The sequence below is a fragment of the Procambarus clarkii genome, chromosome 84, assembly GCF_040958095.1.
Source record: "Procambarus clarkii isolate CNS0578487 chromosome 84, FALCON_Pclarkii_2.0, whole genome shotgun sequence".
In the NCBI taxonomy this organism is placed as follows: Eukaryota; Metazoa; Arthropoda; class Malacostraca; order Decapoda; family Cambaridae; genus Procambarus; species Procambarus clarkii.
Window position 1 is genome coordinate 21,154,050 of NC_091233.1, and position 17,500 is coordinate 21,171,549.

Here is a 17,500-nt window from a genome sequence, read left to right on the forward strand (position 1 = left end):
CCTCCTTGGGGCCTCAGTACCCAGTGATCACATGATCAATCCTGAGGCCAGCACCCTCCTAGGAGCCTCAATACCCAGTGATCATATGATCAATCCTGAGGCCAGCACCCTCCTAGGAGCCTCAATACCCAGTGATCATATGATCAATCCTGAAGCCAGCACCCTCCTAGGAGCCTCAATACCCAGTGATCATATGATCAATCCTGAAGCCAGCACCCTCCTAGGAGCCTCAATACCCAGTGATCATATGATCAATCCTGAGGCCAGCACCCTCCTAGGAGCCTCAATACCCAGTGATCATATGATCAATCCTGAAGCCAGCACCCTCCTTGGGGCCTCAGTACCCAGTGACCATATGATCAATCCTGAGGCCAGCACCCTCCTAGGAGCCTCAATACCCAGTGATCATATGATCAATCCTGAGGCCAGCACCCTCCTAGGAGCCTCAGTACCCAGTGATCACATGATCAATCCTGAGGCCAGCACCCTCCTAGGAGCCTCAGTACCCAGTGATCATATGATCAATCCTGAGGCCAGCACCCTCCTAGGAGCCTCAATACCCAGTGATCATATGATCAATCCTGAAGCCAGCACCCTCCTAGGAGCCTCAATACCCAGTGATCATATGATCAATCCTGAGGCCAGCACCCTCCTTGGGGCCTCAATACCCAGTGATCATATGATCAATCCTGAAGCCAGCACCCTCCTAGGAGCCTCAGTACCCAGTGATCATATGATCAATCCTGAAGCCAGCACCCTCCTAGGAGCCTCAGTACCCAGTGATCACATGATCAATCCTGAGGCCAGCACCCTCCTAGGAGCCTCAGTACCCAGTGACCATATGATCAATCCTGAGGCCAGCACCCTCCTAGGAGCCTCAGTACCCAGTGATCACATGATCAATCCTGAGGCCAGCACCCTCCTAGGAGCCTCAATACCCAGTGATCATATGATCAATCCTGAAGCCAGCACCCTCATGGGAGCCTCAATACCCAGTGATCATATGATCAATCCTGAGGCCAGCACCCTCCTAGGAGCCTCAGTACCCAGTGATCACATGATCAATCCTGAGGCCAGCACCCTCCTTGGGGCCTCAGTACCCAGTGACCATATGATCAATCCTGAGGCCAGCACCCTCCTAGGAGCCTCAGTACCCAGTGACCATATGATCAATCCTGAAGCCAGCACCTTCCTAGGAGCCTCAGTACCCAGTGACCATATGATCAATCCTGAGGCCAGCACCCTCCTAGGAGCCTCAGTACCCAGTGATCACATGATCAATCCTGAGGCCAGCACCCTCCTTGGGGCCTCACTACCCAGTGATCACATAATCAATTCTGAAGTCAGCACCCTCCTAGGAGCCTCAGTACCCAGTGATCACATGATCAATCCTGAGGCCAGCACCCTCCTTGGGGCCTCAGTACCCAGTGATCACATGATCAATCCTGAGGCCAGCACCCTCCTAGGAGCCTCAATACCCAGTGATCACATGATCAATCCTGAGGCCAGCACCCTCCTAGGAGCCTCAATACCCAGTGATCACATGATCAATCCTGAGGCCAGCACCCTCCTAGGAGCCTCAGTACCCAGTGATCACATGATCAATCCTGAGGCCAGCACCCTCCTTGGAGTCCCTCTGGGGTAGGATATGGTAGCGACGATACAATTGGGCAGATAACTTGCCTATATTAGCTTCAGTATTGGTCATACGGGCGTGTTGCCAACCAGAGGGCAATATATAGAATCCAATAAGTAAGGGGGTTACCTATCTTGAGGTTATCTTGAGATGATTTCGGGGCTTTAGTGTCCCCGCGGCCCGGTCCTCGACCAGGCCTCCACCCCCAGGAAGCAGCCCGTGACAGCTGACTAACACCCAGGTACCTATTTTACTGCTAGGTAACAGGGGCATAGAGAGAAAGAAACTCTGCCCATTGTTTCTCGCCGGCGTCCGGGATCGAACCCGGGACCACAGGACCACAAGTCCAGCGTGCTGTCCGCTCGGCCGACCGGCTCCCCTAAATCTGAACCTCCGATACAGTTATGTATCCAGCCTGTACCCCTAAGGTTTTCCTACATCAATAAATTGCCGTACTAAAGTGCCTTATAAGTTATCGTAATGTCTTCTCTCGGAGAAGAGAGAAGATTGACTTGACTCAATCGACTTGAGAATGGTCCAGGACGGACCGAAACGTCGTCGTCCCTTCACCTTCTAGTGTGTGGTCTGGTCAACAAGCTAGCGAGAAATCTATATCGCCGCTATTGGTCGATTAGATGCTCGAGAGCTCACTCTGTCACAACACTAGAGGGACAACAGGAACTAGAGGACCAACAGAAGCTAATGTGACATTAAAGGCCCTTGAAGGACAACAGAATATCAAGAACAAAACGCCCTGATCAACAGACTCACAGACTGATCAACAGACTCACAGACTGATCAACAGACTCACAGACTGATCAACAGACTCACAGACTGATCAACAGACTCACAGACTGATCAACAGACTCACAGACTGATCAACAGACTCACAGACTGATCAACAGACTGACTCACAGACTGATCAACAGACTCACAGACTGATCAACAGACTCACAGACTGATCAACAGACTCACAGACTGATCAACAGACTCACAGACTGATCAACAGACTCACAGACTGATCAACAGACTCACAGACTGATCAACAGACTCACAGACTGATCAACAGACTCACAGACTGATCAACAGACTCACAGACACAACCAGAATTGCCAAAAAAAACTAATTTCTAATTTGCTTGAAGCATATATCTCAATATACGTAAGTTCTTTCTAACTATCCTTAAGTAGAAAACGCTGGAATCGAGATTTTTAGCGTTGAAAACATCAAGATTAAAACTCGTACACTGAACTGCGACACGGGCCAATCCACGTCCGTGGAGCAGTCAACACGCTTCTCCTTCCAACATAAATTCGAACGCTACAGAAAGCATTCGAACCTATGCCTGGTGGACCAAACTCTCACAAGTCAAGTCTGGCCTCGGGCCGGGCTTGGGGAGTAGAAGAACTCCCAGAACCCCATCAACCAGGTATATGTGGGCCTGCGGGCCGCTCCAAGCAACAGCCTGGTGGACCAAACTCTCACAAGTCAAGCCTGGCCTCGGGCCGGGCTTGGGGAGTAGAAGAACTCCCAGAACCCCATCAACCAGGTATATGTGGGCCTGCGGGCCGCTCCAAGCAACAGCCTGGTGGACCAAACTCTCACAAGTCAAGCCTGGCCTCGGGCCGGGCTTGGGGAGTAGAAGAACTCCCAGAACCCCATCAACCAGGTATATGTGGGCCTGCGGGCCGCTCCAAGCAACAGCCTGGTGGACCAAACTCTCACAAGTCAAGTCTGGCCTCGGGCCGGGCTTGGGGAGTAGAAGAACTCCCAGAACCCCATCAACCAGGTATATGTGGGCCTGCGGGCCGCTCCAAGCAACAGCCTGGTGGACCAAACTCTCACAAGTCAAGTCTGGCCTCGGGCCGGGCTTGGGGAGTAGAAGAACTCCCAGAACCCCATCAACCAGGTATGCCACCTACGCTAGACGCCCTCAGTGTGCTCACTCTGGCCTGGATGCTAGAGTGAAGGGTATTTTCCATGCAAGAGTTTCCATTCCCAACGATCTATATACACTAGAGTCGACTATTATCCCGTTTTCTGAGTCTAAATCTGCCAGACTGCAGTTTGTATACACGAAGGCGTCGTCAACAGGTTCAAGGGGAAACATATATATTTTGTCCTCGATAAAACGCTTTGCAACACAATTTGTGTTATACAAACATGCCAGCCTTGATCCGCCTTGATCTTGGCGGTGTAGCTATATCTCCATGTTTGGAGAGAACTTCGCGTTTGGTACAGGAATGGGTACCTGTGTGCTCGCTCTCTCTCTCTCTCTCTCTCTCTCTCTCTCTCTCTCTCTCTCTCTCTCTCTCTCTCTCTGTCTCTCAAACTCTCTCTCTCTCTCTCTCTCTCTCTCTCTCTCTCTCTCTCTCTCTCTCTCTCTCTCTCTCTCTCTCTCTCTCTCTCTCTCTCTGTCTCTCTCTCTCTCTCTCTCTGTCTCTGTCTCTCAAACTCTCTCTCTCTCTCTCTCTCTCTCTCTCTCTCTCTCTCTCTCTCTCTCTCTCTGTCTCTCTCTCTCTCTCTCTCTCTCTCTCTCTCTCTGTCTCTCTCTCTCTCTCTCTCTGTCTCTGTCTCTCAAACTCTCTCTCTCTCTCTCTCTCTCTCTCTCTCTCTCTCTCTCTCTCTCTCTCTCTCTCTCTGTCTCTCTCTCTCTCTCTCTCTGTCTCTGTCTCTCAAACTCTCTCTCTCTCTCTCTCTCTCTCTCTCTCTCTCTCTCTCTCTCTCTCTGTCTCTCTCTCTCTGTCTGTCTCTCTCTCTCTCTCTCTCTCTCTCTCTCTCTCTCTCTCTCTCTCTCTCTCTCTCTCTCTCTCTCTCTCTCTCTCTCTCTGTCTCTCTCTCTCTGTCTCGCTCTCTCTCTCTCTCTCTCTCTCTCTCTCTCTCTCTCTCTCTCTCTCTCTCTCTCTCTCTGTCTCTCTCTCTCTCTCTCTCTCTCTCTCTCTCTCTCTCTCTCTCTCTCTCTCTCTGTCTCTCTCTCTCTCTGTCTCTCTCTCTCTCTCTCTCTCTCTCTCTCTCTCTCTCTCTCTCTCTCTCTCTCTCTCTCTCTCTCTCTGTCTCTCTCTCTCTCTGTCTCTCTCTCTCTCTCTCTCTCTCTCTCTCTCTCTCTCTCTCTCTCTCTCTCTCTCTCTCTCTCTCTCTGTCTCTCTCTCTCTCTCTGTCTCTCTCTCTCTCTCTGTCTCTCTCTCTGTCTCTGTCTCTGTCTCTCTCTCTCTCTGTCTCTCTCTGTCTCTCTCTCTGTCTCTCTCTGTCTCTCTCTCTCTCTCTCTCTCTCTCTCTCTCTCTCTCTCTCTCTCTCTCTCTATCTCCCTCTCACCCAGTTACTGGATCTACATCCTGTGTCAGCAATCCAATCAGACTCATGGCCCATCACATCCTCTGTGATATTAGGTCGTGTTTTGCACGGAATCAACCAATACGTTAAAAAAGCGATGCATTAACACGAATTTAAGCACCGTAAAATGGAATGTTCTATGCAACAGTCCAGGTGGGTTGAGTGGGTTGCTTGGGTTCATAACGTTTCTGATTAGAGAAAACATATTTTTTTTTTACAGATTGGCAAATATTCCAAGCTAATTATGCCTGAGTAATAAACTATTGCAAATTTCGTGTTTCAAAGTACATTTTCTTCTCCAACTGTTTCATACCCATACCCGTTAAAATTAAAAATTAATATAAAATTAAAATAAAAATCCATTAAAACTCATAATTCATACCCATTAAAATTCTAAACTTTTTCTTCATCAGTGCACTTCAATCTTTGATATGTAAAAAACATTTATAAAATCCTAACAAAAAATCTAACTTGAATATTAAATTTTTATGGGGTACATTATGGGATTTTTTTGTCAGAAAATATCATATTCTTTCAGTAATAATATTACTGAATCAGCATTAATTTGAAGGCTGTTCTGGAAAGTGAACAATCATGAACATTAAATTTGAAGTTTCGAATGAACACTTGACATGCAAATTTTTTGTTTATTGAAAGTTTAAAAAGTTTATTTACATTTTAAAGTGTTAATTGATGCCTTAAAGTGTGTTATTGATGATTTAAGTTGCTTAATTAATTTGAGGCACTTAATGATTTTTTAAATCATATATTAAATATGTATTTTAAATCATATATATTTAATGATTTTTTAAATCATTAAACCATATAATTTTGTTGTTTTTAACTTTATTGATGTGTTAAAATATTTTCTGATGTTTACTGATGCCAAGAAAGTTTTTTTATTTATGTGTTTAAGTGTTTAATAATGTTTTCAATGCTGTATAAGACTCGATTTTTTTTAAATGTTTGAGAATACGTATTAAATAATTAATATATTTATGGAAAGTTTAAAAACTTAATTAAAAGTGGTAATTTATATTATAGCGAGAGAATGTGTATTGAAGATAGCGAATGTTTACTGTTTTAAAGTGCTTATTTGAAGGCAGAAAAGGTTTTACAAATGTTGAAATTTGTTATCGAATATATTTAATGAAGATTTCAAATGTGTATTAAATGTTAATACACATTTGAAGCTCCTTGTTAAATTTTATTATAGATAAAATATTTATTGAATGTTAAAAATGTGTATTGATGCTATAAAAATACAATATGAAGATGGAAAATTAATTTTTTACATTGTGAAAACTTACTGAATCTTGAATACTTGAATTTGCAGGCTGAACATATTTATTGAACATTTAGAATGTTCATAGAATTTATATGCATTCATATTTGATGCATAAATTAACAAATCAAGTAAAACAAATAATAATTTGTTTTTATTTTTTACAAAAAAAAAATAAATCCCAGGCCAAGATTCATTAAGCATTTGTGCATCATATTACGAAACCAGTAGATCTTTTCTTACTCATGGCAACTTTGATTACATTAATTAAACAAAACACAAACTTTGAAACTTCACAACTCAAGGTTATTTGTGTTATAAACAACCTCGTTTAAATTGTTTAATAAATGTAAAACAAAAATTTATTACGAAAAGATGTAAAGGTTTCGCAAGCGATTGCATAAATGTAACATCAATAGATTAGAATATGTGAGTAAAAGTTGCATACAGGAAGTCAACAGAAAATCGTAAACGCCTGAATTCTAGAAAATCAGATTTATCTGAATTCTAAAAAATCAGATGTATCTGAATTCTAGAAAATCGTAAATATCTGAATTTTCGAATAAAATGAGGAGATACAAGAGTGAAAGTGAGATTTTGAGTGAGGTACAAAAGTGAAAATGAGGAGATACAAGAGTGAAAGTGAGATTTTGAGTGAGGTACAAAAGTGAAAATGAGGAGATACAAGAGTGAAAGTGAGATTTTGAGTGAGGTACAAAAGTGAAAATGAGGAGATACAAGAGTGAAAGTGAGATTTTGAGTGAGGTACAAAAGTGAAAATGAGGAGATACAAGAGTGAGAACCATAGTGAGTTTCGCTGCATGAGGAAATGAGAAATACAGATATGAAAATGCATTTCTTGTGAATCCAGATGACGAATGCAGAATGGCTGCATTCGTCATCGTAGGATCGTAGGATTCTGAATAGATGATGATGAGAATGTCAAAAAATAGAATATATGTAGAACAGCAAGCGAAGGGGAGGTAGATAACAAAATGGAAAGTGTTGGGTAGATATCAAAATGGGGCATGAGTGATAGCCAAAGAAATTATAAGCGCTTCCAGACACAGAAATAACAAAAAAAACCTTTATGGATCATAAATGAACATCTTTTTAGACCAAACAATTCGTAATACGCTTTCTTTGGTACAAACAGATTTATTAATATGTGAGATTTGGTACACAAAAAACGCAGTTTGCCTGATGAGTTTGTTAATATAGGAACATTGTAAGGGGTTATTGATATGCTTAGCCAGAATGCAAGAACACCATGTACAGAACACCTCACATAGACCACTGTGTACATACCAGAACACACATATAACAGTACATATTGAACACCACATACAGAACACCTCACATAGACCATTGTGTACATACCAGAACACACATATAACAGCACATATTGAACGCCACATACAGAACACCTCACATAGACCACTGTGTACATACAAGAACACACATATAACAGCACATATTGAACGCCACATACAGAACACCTCAGACCACTATGTACATACCAGAGCACACATATAACAGCACATATTGAACACCACATACAGAACACCTCAGACCATTATGTACAGACCAGAACACACATATAACAGCACATATTGAACACCACATACAATACACCTCACATAGACCACTGTGTACATACCAGAACACACATATAACAGCACATATTGAACACCACATACAATACACCTCACATAGACCACTGTGTACATACCAGAACACACATATAACAGCACATATTGAACACCACATACAGAACACCTCACAGCATCCAGTACACATGAAAAAAAGAGATTTACAGAGAATTATATAATATGGATAAAAATCAGACGAGGAGCGAGAAACTTCGAGAAACAATGGCAAGGAAAAAAACAATGGATTTTGTTACATTCTGAATATTAAAGTTTCTGCCACAGTATACACATATATTTTTTCGTTATTTTTGAGCATTTATCAACTATCAAAAGAGACGTAAAAAGCATGAAAGATAACATAAGAAATGCAAATAGTAGATTAATGTCAGACCGAAAGAGGAAATATGGAGAAGATAGAGGGGAATATTTTTATTAAAATGTGAAGATAAGTCTCAGTCTTCAGCCCCGGAGTAAGGAAAGAGGGAGAAAGAGAGACTTGATAAACGAAGAACTGGAACAATAGACTACACAATACAAGTATTGTAGTCTATACAGTAAGGTACGACGATATATGAGGGTATTGTACCGTCTTGGACCCTATTAAGTCTGGAGCTTTATCAAGTCCTGGAGCCGTACCGTGACAGCATACCGTGACAGCATACAGCATACTGTGACAGCATACAGCATACCGTGACAGCATACAGCATACCGAGGCAGCATACCGTGACAGCATACAACATACCGTGACAGCATACAGCATACCGTGCCAGCACACAGCATACCGTGACAGCATACAGCATACCGTGACAGCATACAGCATACTGTGACAGCATACAGCATACCGTGACAGCATACAGCATACCGAGGCAGCATACCGTGACAGCATACAGCATACCGTGACAGCATACAGCATACCGTGACAGCATACAACATACCGTGACAGCATACAGCATACCGTGACAGCATACAGCATACCGTGACAGCATACAACATACCGTGACAGCATACAGCATACCGTGACAGCATACAGCATACTGTGACAGCATACAGCATACCGTGACAGCATACAGCATACCGAGGCAGCATACCGTGACAGCATACAACATACCGTGACAGCATACAGCATACCGTGACAGCACACAGCTTACCGTGACAGCATACAGCATACCGTGACAGCATACAGCATACCGTGACAGCATACAGCATACCGTGACAGCATACAGCATACCGTGACAGCATACAGCATACCGTGACAGCATACAGCATACCGTGACAGCATACCGCGCTCCACACCCTACCAGACGAGACAGAAATAAACATTTAATCCGAAAGACGAAGCAAGAGGAAATATGCTCTCAGAAGGAGCATTATGACTTTTTGCGTGAGAGTATTAGTCTGTGTGGCACCCGCCCAGTGCCAGAGAAGGAGTGCCAAGTGTAGCCTCACCATGGACCCCACGCCCTCCCTCACACCTGTGTGCAGCAACACCAGTTTACTCATATGTGAGGCACACGTCTTACTCATAATTTGTGTGATAATCCTCACACTCACACACACACACAGGGAGCCGGTCGGACAGCACGCTGGACTTGTGATCCTGTGGTCCTGGGTTCGATCCCAGGCGCCGGCGAGAAACAATGGGCAGTTTCTTTCACCCTATGCCCCTGTTACCTAGCAGTAAAATAGGTACCTGGGTGTTAGTCAGCTGTCACGGGCTGCTTCCTGGGGGTGGAGGCCTGGTCAAGGACCGGGCCGCGGGGACACTAAAAAGCCCCGAAATCATCTCAAGATAACCTCAAGATAACCACCCTCACTGGTGATTCACATCCTTGTGACTCATGCTTACACTCAACCTATAGAAGGGGCCTCGTAGCCTGGTGGATAGCGCGCAGGACTCGTAGTTCTGTGGCGCGGGTTCGATTCCCGCACGAGGCAGAAACAAATGGGCAAAGTTTCTTTCACCCTGAATGCCCCTGTTACCTAGCAGTAAAATAGGTACCTGGGTGTTAGTCAGCTGTCACGGGCTGCTTCCTGGGGGTCGAGGCCTGGTCGAGGACCGGGCCGCGGGGACACTAAAAGCCCCAAATCATCTCAAGATAACCATCTCAAGATAGCTGACTCACTCATCAATTGCCTCACACCCTCATGTAGCCAAATCACAAATTCACCCAATTTTCATTTTTTTATTTGAGCCCAACCGCTGGACAGTCTCGCTCCATGCAGGTCGGCGTTCAATCCCCGACCGTCCACAAGTGGTTGGGCACCATTCCCTTCCCCTCGTCCCATCCCCCAAATCCTTATCCTGACCCCTTCCCAGTGCTCTATAGTCGTAATGGCTTTGCTCTTGGTGGCAAAACCCTAAACAATGCCCCATAAAACCCCACCTAGGCCACGAGTCATCAACTATTTACGAAACCTGTACATCTCTCCTCCATCATGTTTTGTTGACAGTTTATTACAAAGTTTAAAAGCGGGAAAGCCACTTGATTATCTTGAGGTTATCTTGAGTTGATTTCGGGGCTTTTTAGTGTCTCCGCGGTCCGGTCCTTGACCAGGCCTACACCCCCAGGAAGCAGCCCGTGACAGCTGACTAACACCCAGGTACCTATTTACTGCTAGGTAACAGGGGCATTCAGGGTGAAAGAAACTTTGCCCATTTGTTTCTGCCTCGTGCGGGAATCGAACCCGCGCCACAGAATTACGAGTCCTGCGCGCTATCCACCAGGCTACGAGACCCCACGAGGCAACCACTACGAGGTTGCTTTTGTTAATATATTGAGAGTTTTGCGGATCAGTCAGACTGTGATTGGCGTGTCTGTGGCCTCCGAGGGGTAACACCCTTGTTCAATGGATGTGGAAAAATCACTTGGACTGATTGGAAGAGCGGTGGCCTTGCTCTTTGCTGGGTCGGCGTTTGCTCCCTGATAACTCAAGGGGGGTTTTAAAAGATACCTTGACCCTCGTTCTTATATCCCAGGTCCTTGTCCTTATATCCCAGGTCCTTGTCCTCATATCCCAGCTCCTTGTCCTCATATCCCATATCCTTGTCCTCATATCCCATCTCCTTGTCTTCATATCCCATCTCCTTGTCCTCATATCCCAGCTCCTTACCCTCATATCCCAGCTCCTTGTCCTCATATCCCAGGTCCTTGTCCTCATATCCCATCTCCTTACCCTCATATCCCAGCTCCTTGTCCTCATATCCCAGCTCCTTGTCCTCATATCCCACCTCCTTGTCCTCATATCCCACCTCCTTACCCTCATATCCCAGCTCCTTACCCTCATATCCCAGCTCCTTGTCCTCATATCCCAGCTCCTTACCCTCATATCCCAGCTCCTTGTCCTCATATCCCATCTCCTTGTCCTCATATCCCATCTCCTTACCCTCATATCCCAGCTCCTTGTCCTCATATCCCAGCTCCTTGTCCTCATATCCCACCTCCTTGTCCTCATATCCCACCTCCTTACCCTCATATCCCAGCTCCTTACCCTCATATCCCAGCTCCTTGTCCTCATATCCCAGCTCCTTACCCTCATATCCCAGCTCCTTGTCCTCATATCCCAGCTCCTTACCCTCATATCCCAGCTCCTTGTCCTCATATCCCAGCTCCTTACCCTCATATCCCAGCTCCTTACCCTCATATCCCAGCTCCTTACCCTCATATCCCAGTTCCTTACCCTCATATCCCAGCTCCTTGTCCTCATATCCCACCTCCTTGTCCTCATATCCCAGCTCCTTGTCCTCATATCCCAGCTCCTTACCCTCATATCCCAGCTCCTTACCCTCATATCCCAGCTCCTTGTCCTCATATCCCACCTCCTTACCCTCATATCCCAGCTCCTTGTCCTCATATCCCACCTCCTTACCCTCATATCCCAGCTCCTTGTCCTCATATCCCATCTCCTTACCCTCATATCCCACCTCCTTACCCTCATATCCCAGCTCCTTACCCTCATATCCCAGCTCCTTGTCCTCATATCCCTTTCATATACCTTATCATCACGGGAAATTTCCTCTAAACTACAGCAGTACTGAACGGCTATAATTACTAATGACATATTATTAATAATTCGTCTCTTTTGAATACGTTAATACAGTCAGTTGACCCGAAAAAAAATTAATTGGTAGGGGAATAAATTGATGCACATACAAATTTAGGGGTTTATAAATACACGTTCAATTTTAACTTTAGGTAAGCGGAAAATACAGCGATACAAATTACGAATTTATTCTGGGTAATTTACCAACTAACTTTGATCAATTATGCTCCCCATAATAACTTCAAATATATATTTTAGATCTTTTGGAAAGGTAATGGAAAGAATTGTATATACGATTATAGAACATTTTCCTGTATGCGTGTATGAATTTATTCACAGAGGCCATCATACAACATACACACAATACAATCTAGGGGCCAAACTAAACCTTTCAAAGTAGAACAACAATTAAAGGACAAAATTTTTACCATATAGGGACAAAAATCAAAAATATTTAGGAATAAAAAACCATTGTGTTAAAATAGTCCAGCGACCCAAAAATCTAAAAAAAAAAAAAAAAAAAAACATTTAGGGACAAAAATACCCTTATCTTGAGCTGATTTCGGGGCTTTAGTGTCCCCGCGGCCCGGTCCTCGACCAGGCCTCCACCCCCAGGAAGCAGCCCGTGACAGCTGACTAACACCCAGGTACCTATTTTATTGCTAGGTAACAGGGGCATAGGGTGAAAGAAACTCTGCCCATTGTTTCTCGCCGGCGCCTGGGATCGAACCCAGAACCACAGGATCACAAATCCAGCGTGCTGTCCGCTCGGCCGACCGGCTCCCTCCCTTGAAGTCAATTTTTTTCCCTAGAGACCAAGAAAAACATTAAGGAACTAAAAAACTTTTCTAGTTACAACAAATCTTAGGATAACCACTTATCTAGGAATCAAAATAAACATCTAGGGAAAACTTCTCTAGATACTAAAAATCCTATTTAGGGAAAAAAATCACACCTTTGAACAAAATAAGACCTATTTAGGGACAAAAATTACACCTTGGAACAAAATAAGACCTATTTAGGGACAAAAATCACACCTTGGAACAAAATAAGACCTATTTAGCGACAAAAATCACACCTTGGAACAAAATAAGACCTATTTAGGGACAAAAATCACACCTTGGAACAAAATAAGACCTATTTAGCGACAAAAATCACACCTTGGAACAAAATAAGACCTATTTAGCGACAAAAATCACACCTTGGAACAAAATAAGACCTATTTAGCGACAAAAATCACACCTTGGAACAAAATAAGACCTATTTAGCGACAAAAATCACATTGCAGGGACACAGACAGGGAAAACAAACCCATCTAGGGACAAAAAAAAATCAATGGCAGTGTCAGACCACGGAGGAAGAATTGAAACAGGAATTTCCTTAAGTACTTTCGTATATTAATACATCTTCAGAAGGAGTGATTTCGAAATCATTCCTTCTGAAGGTGGTGAACAGTACGACTGTAAATCAGGGATATGAAAATGGTTTACGCAGGGGATATATTTTACACCAAAAATGGCCTAATGGGTAGGATAATGGTCTTGTACTTCCCTTGAAACACAAACCGAAACTGTCTCTATTTTCCGCTTGTTACAACTTGTAATAAAGTTGTTACATCTTGGCTTAACGTGTTTATGACGTATTAGAACGTTGTTACAACTTGCTATATTGGTTGTTATAACTGGTTAGGTGTTAAAACTTGTTCGAACGTTGTACCAACGTCGTAGTTTCGGTGTGTGTTTGGCAGGTTTTCACTCCGGAGTTTGAATTTGTTGACACAAGTGAGTTAAACATTGCACCATCTTAAATACTGTGCACTTAAGTCCCAGGAATATGATAGTCCTCATAATTCATTGATGTTGAATGATAATATGGAGTGTTTTAAATGCTTAAATACTACATCATTTTATATATGTTGTATTTACATCACAAATATTAAATTTAATTAATTAATGTTAAAAACTTAGAAAAAATGTAAATGGGCTTAAGTGCTCTTTCTGAAAAGACAAAAGCTTAGAGAATATTCCTTAAGATCAACACAAGACGCTGCTAGTTACGCTGAAGTAACTACGTCTAAGTAAGTAACTTAACTAGGTCTAGTAACTAGGTTTAAGTAAGTGAAGTAACCTCTGGCGTTAATGTGACTTCTTCTGTTAATCTTTTCTTAGTTACATGGTGTGTATACTCACCTAGTTGTGCTTGCGGGGGTTGAGCTCTGGCTCTTTGGTCCCGCCTCTCAACCGTCGGTTCCTGAGCCTATTGGGCTCTATCATATCTACATTTGAAACTGTGTATGGAGTCAGCCTCCACCACATCACTGCCTAATGCATTCCATTTGTCTACTACTCTGACACTGAAAAAATTCTTTCTAATGTCTCTATGGCTCATTTGGGTACTCAATTTCCACATGTGTCCCCTAGTGCGTGTGCCCCTTGTGTCAAATAGTCTGTCTTTATCTACCCTATCAATTCCTCTGAGAATCTTGTATGTGTGTGTGTGTGTGTGTGTGTGTGTGTGTGTGTGTGTGTGTGTGTGTGTGTGTGTGTGTGTGTGTGTGTGTGTGTGTGTGTGTACTCACCTAGTTGTACTCACCTAGTTGTGTTTGCGGGGGTTGAGCTCTGGCTCTTTGGTCCCGCCTCTCAACCGTCAATCAACAGGTGTACAGATTCATGAGCCTATCGGGCTCTGTCATGTGTGTGTGTGTGTGTGTGTGTGTGTGTGAGTGAGTGAGTGAGTGAGTGAGTGAGTGAGTGAGTGAGTGAGTGAGTGAGTGAGCGAGTGAGTGAGTGTGCATGCATGTGTGTGTGCGCTTGTGCCTCTTTACCTTACTCCGCTTCACTTTCCATAATCAGTTCAATCCCTCCATGAAAAGAATCCCCGATTACTTATTCCTCCTATCCAAAGACTCGAGAAATAAGGTAATTATCGAGAGAAAGCGTTAAGCCAACACGCAAAGCAGCCGGTATAGCACGGGGCCTCTGGGTACTTGGCCTATTTACCACAACAAAAATTTATAAAGGTTGACCAGACCACACACTAGAAGGTGAAGGGACGACGACGTTTCGGTCCGTCCTGGACCATTCTCCACACACTACAAGGTGAAGGGACGACGACGTTTCGGTCCGTCCTGGACCATTCTCCACACACTAGAAGGTGAAGGGACGACGACGTTTCGGTCCGTCCTGGACCATTCTCCACACACTAGAAGGTGAAGGGACGACGACGTTTCGGTCCGTCCTGGACCATTCTCCACACACTAGAAGGTGAAGGGACGACGACGTTTTGGTCCGTCCTGGACCATTCTCCACACACTAGAAGGTGAAGGGACGACGACGTTTCGGTCCGTCCTGGACCATTCTCCACACACTAGAAGGTGAAGGGACGACGACGTTTCGGTCCGTCCTGGACCATTCTCCACACACTAGAAGGTGAAGGGACGACGACGTTTCGGTCCGTCCTGGACCATTCTCAAGTCGATTGTGGTAAAGGTTCCACTATTTTTTTTCCGCGAAGACGGCTTTGTTAGACGTGGTTGTTGACCTTAAAGTGAAGCTGTCCATTAAAACTCGCTCGTTAATCTCTCTCTGGGTGTGGCTCAGCACCTTAAGAGTCCACGTGGGTCTTGGACCTTTACTAGGTCTTCTGTAGATTCGAACCCGGGGACTCCATGCACCTTGGCGTGTCCTGGACCATTAGGCCACACTGACTTTTCAAACGAATTGCAAGTTATCTGACCTTTAACCCAATTCCCGACAGCACTCGGTGGGGAATTTGGGCCAAACATATTTCATCAAATCTATGGCCGTATTGGTCACCGAATGCTGTCGGGAATTGGGTTAAAAATCACACGACTTCCAATTCTTTTGAACAGTCAGTGTGGCCTAATATATATTAAATGTCGAATAACCACATATGAAATATATAATAACTTCTGGAGTGCTTTTAACCCTCTATCAGGTCATTGTCAACAGCATGACTGACAGAAGCACAGAGGGGAAACAGACGGCTACATCAGACAGAACCAACAGGGGGAAACAGACAGAACCAACAGGAGGAAACAGACAGAACCAACAGGAGGAAACAGACAGAACCAACAGGAGGAAACAGACAGCTACATCAGACAGAACCAACAGGGGGAAACAGACAGCTACATCAGACAGAACCAACAGGGGGAAACAGACAGCTACATCAGACAGAACCAACAGGGGGAAACAGACGGCTACATCAGACAGAACCAACAGGGAGGAAACAGACGGCTACATCAGACAGAACCAACAGGGGGAAACAGACAGCAACATCAGACAGAACCAACAGGGAGGAAACAGACGGCTACATCAGACAGAACCAACAGGGGGAAACAGACAGCAACATCAGACAGAACCAACAGGGGGAAACAGACAGCAACATCAGACAGAACCAACAGGGAGAAACAGACGGCTACATCAGACAGAACCAACAGGGGGAAACAGACAGCAACATCAGACAGAACCAACAGGGGGAAACAGACAGCTACATTAGACAGAACCAACAGGGAGGAAACAGACAGCTACATCAGACAGAACCAACAGGGGGGAAACAGACAGCAACATCAGACAGAACCAACAGGGGGAAACAGACAGCTACATTAGACAGAACCAACAGGGGGAAACAGACAGCTACATCAGACAGAACCAACAGGGGGAAACAGACAGCTACATCAGACAGAACCAACAGGGGGAAACAGACAGCTACATCAGACAGAACCAACAGGGAGGAAACAGACGGCTACATCAGACAGAACCAACAGGGGGAAACAGACAGCTACATCAGACAGAACCAACAGGGAGGAAACAGACGGCTACATCAGACAGAACCAACAGGGAGGAAACAGACAGCTACATCAGACAGAACCAACAGGGGGAAACAGACAGCAACATCAGACAGAACCAACAGGGAGAAAACAGACGGCTACATCAGACAGAACAACTATGAACAAAAGTAGAACAGTAGAACTAAATAGATAAAGTAGATAAAGTAGATAAAGTAGAACAACTATGGCCCATACATAGACACACATAGAGAGTAGGAGAGTAAGAGGAAACACAAAAGATAAAGAAACAAAGTTCTATATCAAGAGATAATAACTAGATAGAATTGATCAAGAGTCGATACACATGTAATCACTGAAAAAAAGGATATTAACAGAAGTTCAAATAAACACTGCATAGAAAACGAGATGTCTTGAGAGTCAAGGTATAATCAGCTATTACCTCGTTGAGTGAAACTAACTTCGTCAAATTGGTGAAATCACTAGACAAACACACACCGAAACTACGACGTTGGTACAACGTTCGAACAAGTTTTAACACCACCTAACCAGTTATAACAACCAATATAGCAAGTTGTAACAACGTTCTAATACGTCATAAACACGTTAAGCCAAGATGTACCAACTTTATTACAAGTTGTAACAAGCGGAAAATAGAGACAGTTTCGGTTTGTGTTTCCAGGGTATAGTCTCGTGATTCAGTGAATAAATAAGAACATAAGAACAAAGGTAACTGCAGAAGGCCTAT

The 17,500-nt window shown here is 44.1% G+C and overlaps 2 protein-coding genes across 4 annotated transcripts in view; one reads left to right on the forward strand and one right to left on the reverse strand.

The window, feature by feature from the left end:
- Positions 1-17,500, reverse strand: part of LOC123774910 (allatostatin-A receptor) — a 395,408-nt gene that overhangs the window by 182,582 nt on the left and 195,326 nt on the right. The window lies entirely within an intron of this gene.
- LOC138358611 (uncharacterized) overlaps positions 6,979-17,500 on the forward strand; it is an 11,088-nt gene continuing 566 nt past the window's right edge. The window contains exon 1 of the mRNA XM_069316680.1: positions 6,979-7,000. Coding sequence (XP_069172781.1) covers positions 6,979-7,000 — 22 coding nt within the window. The remainder of the gene's footprint in view (positions 7,001-17,500) is intronic.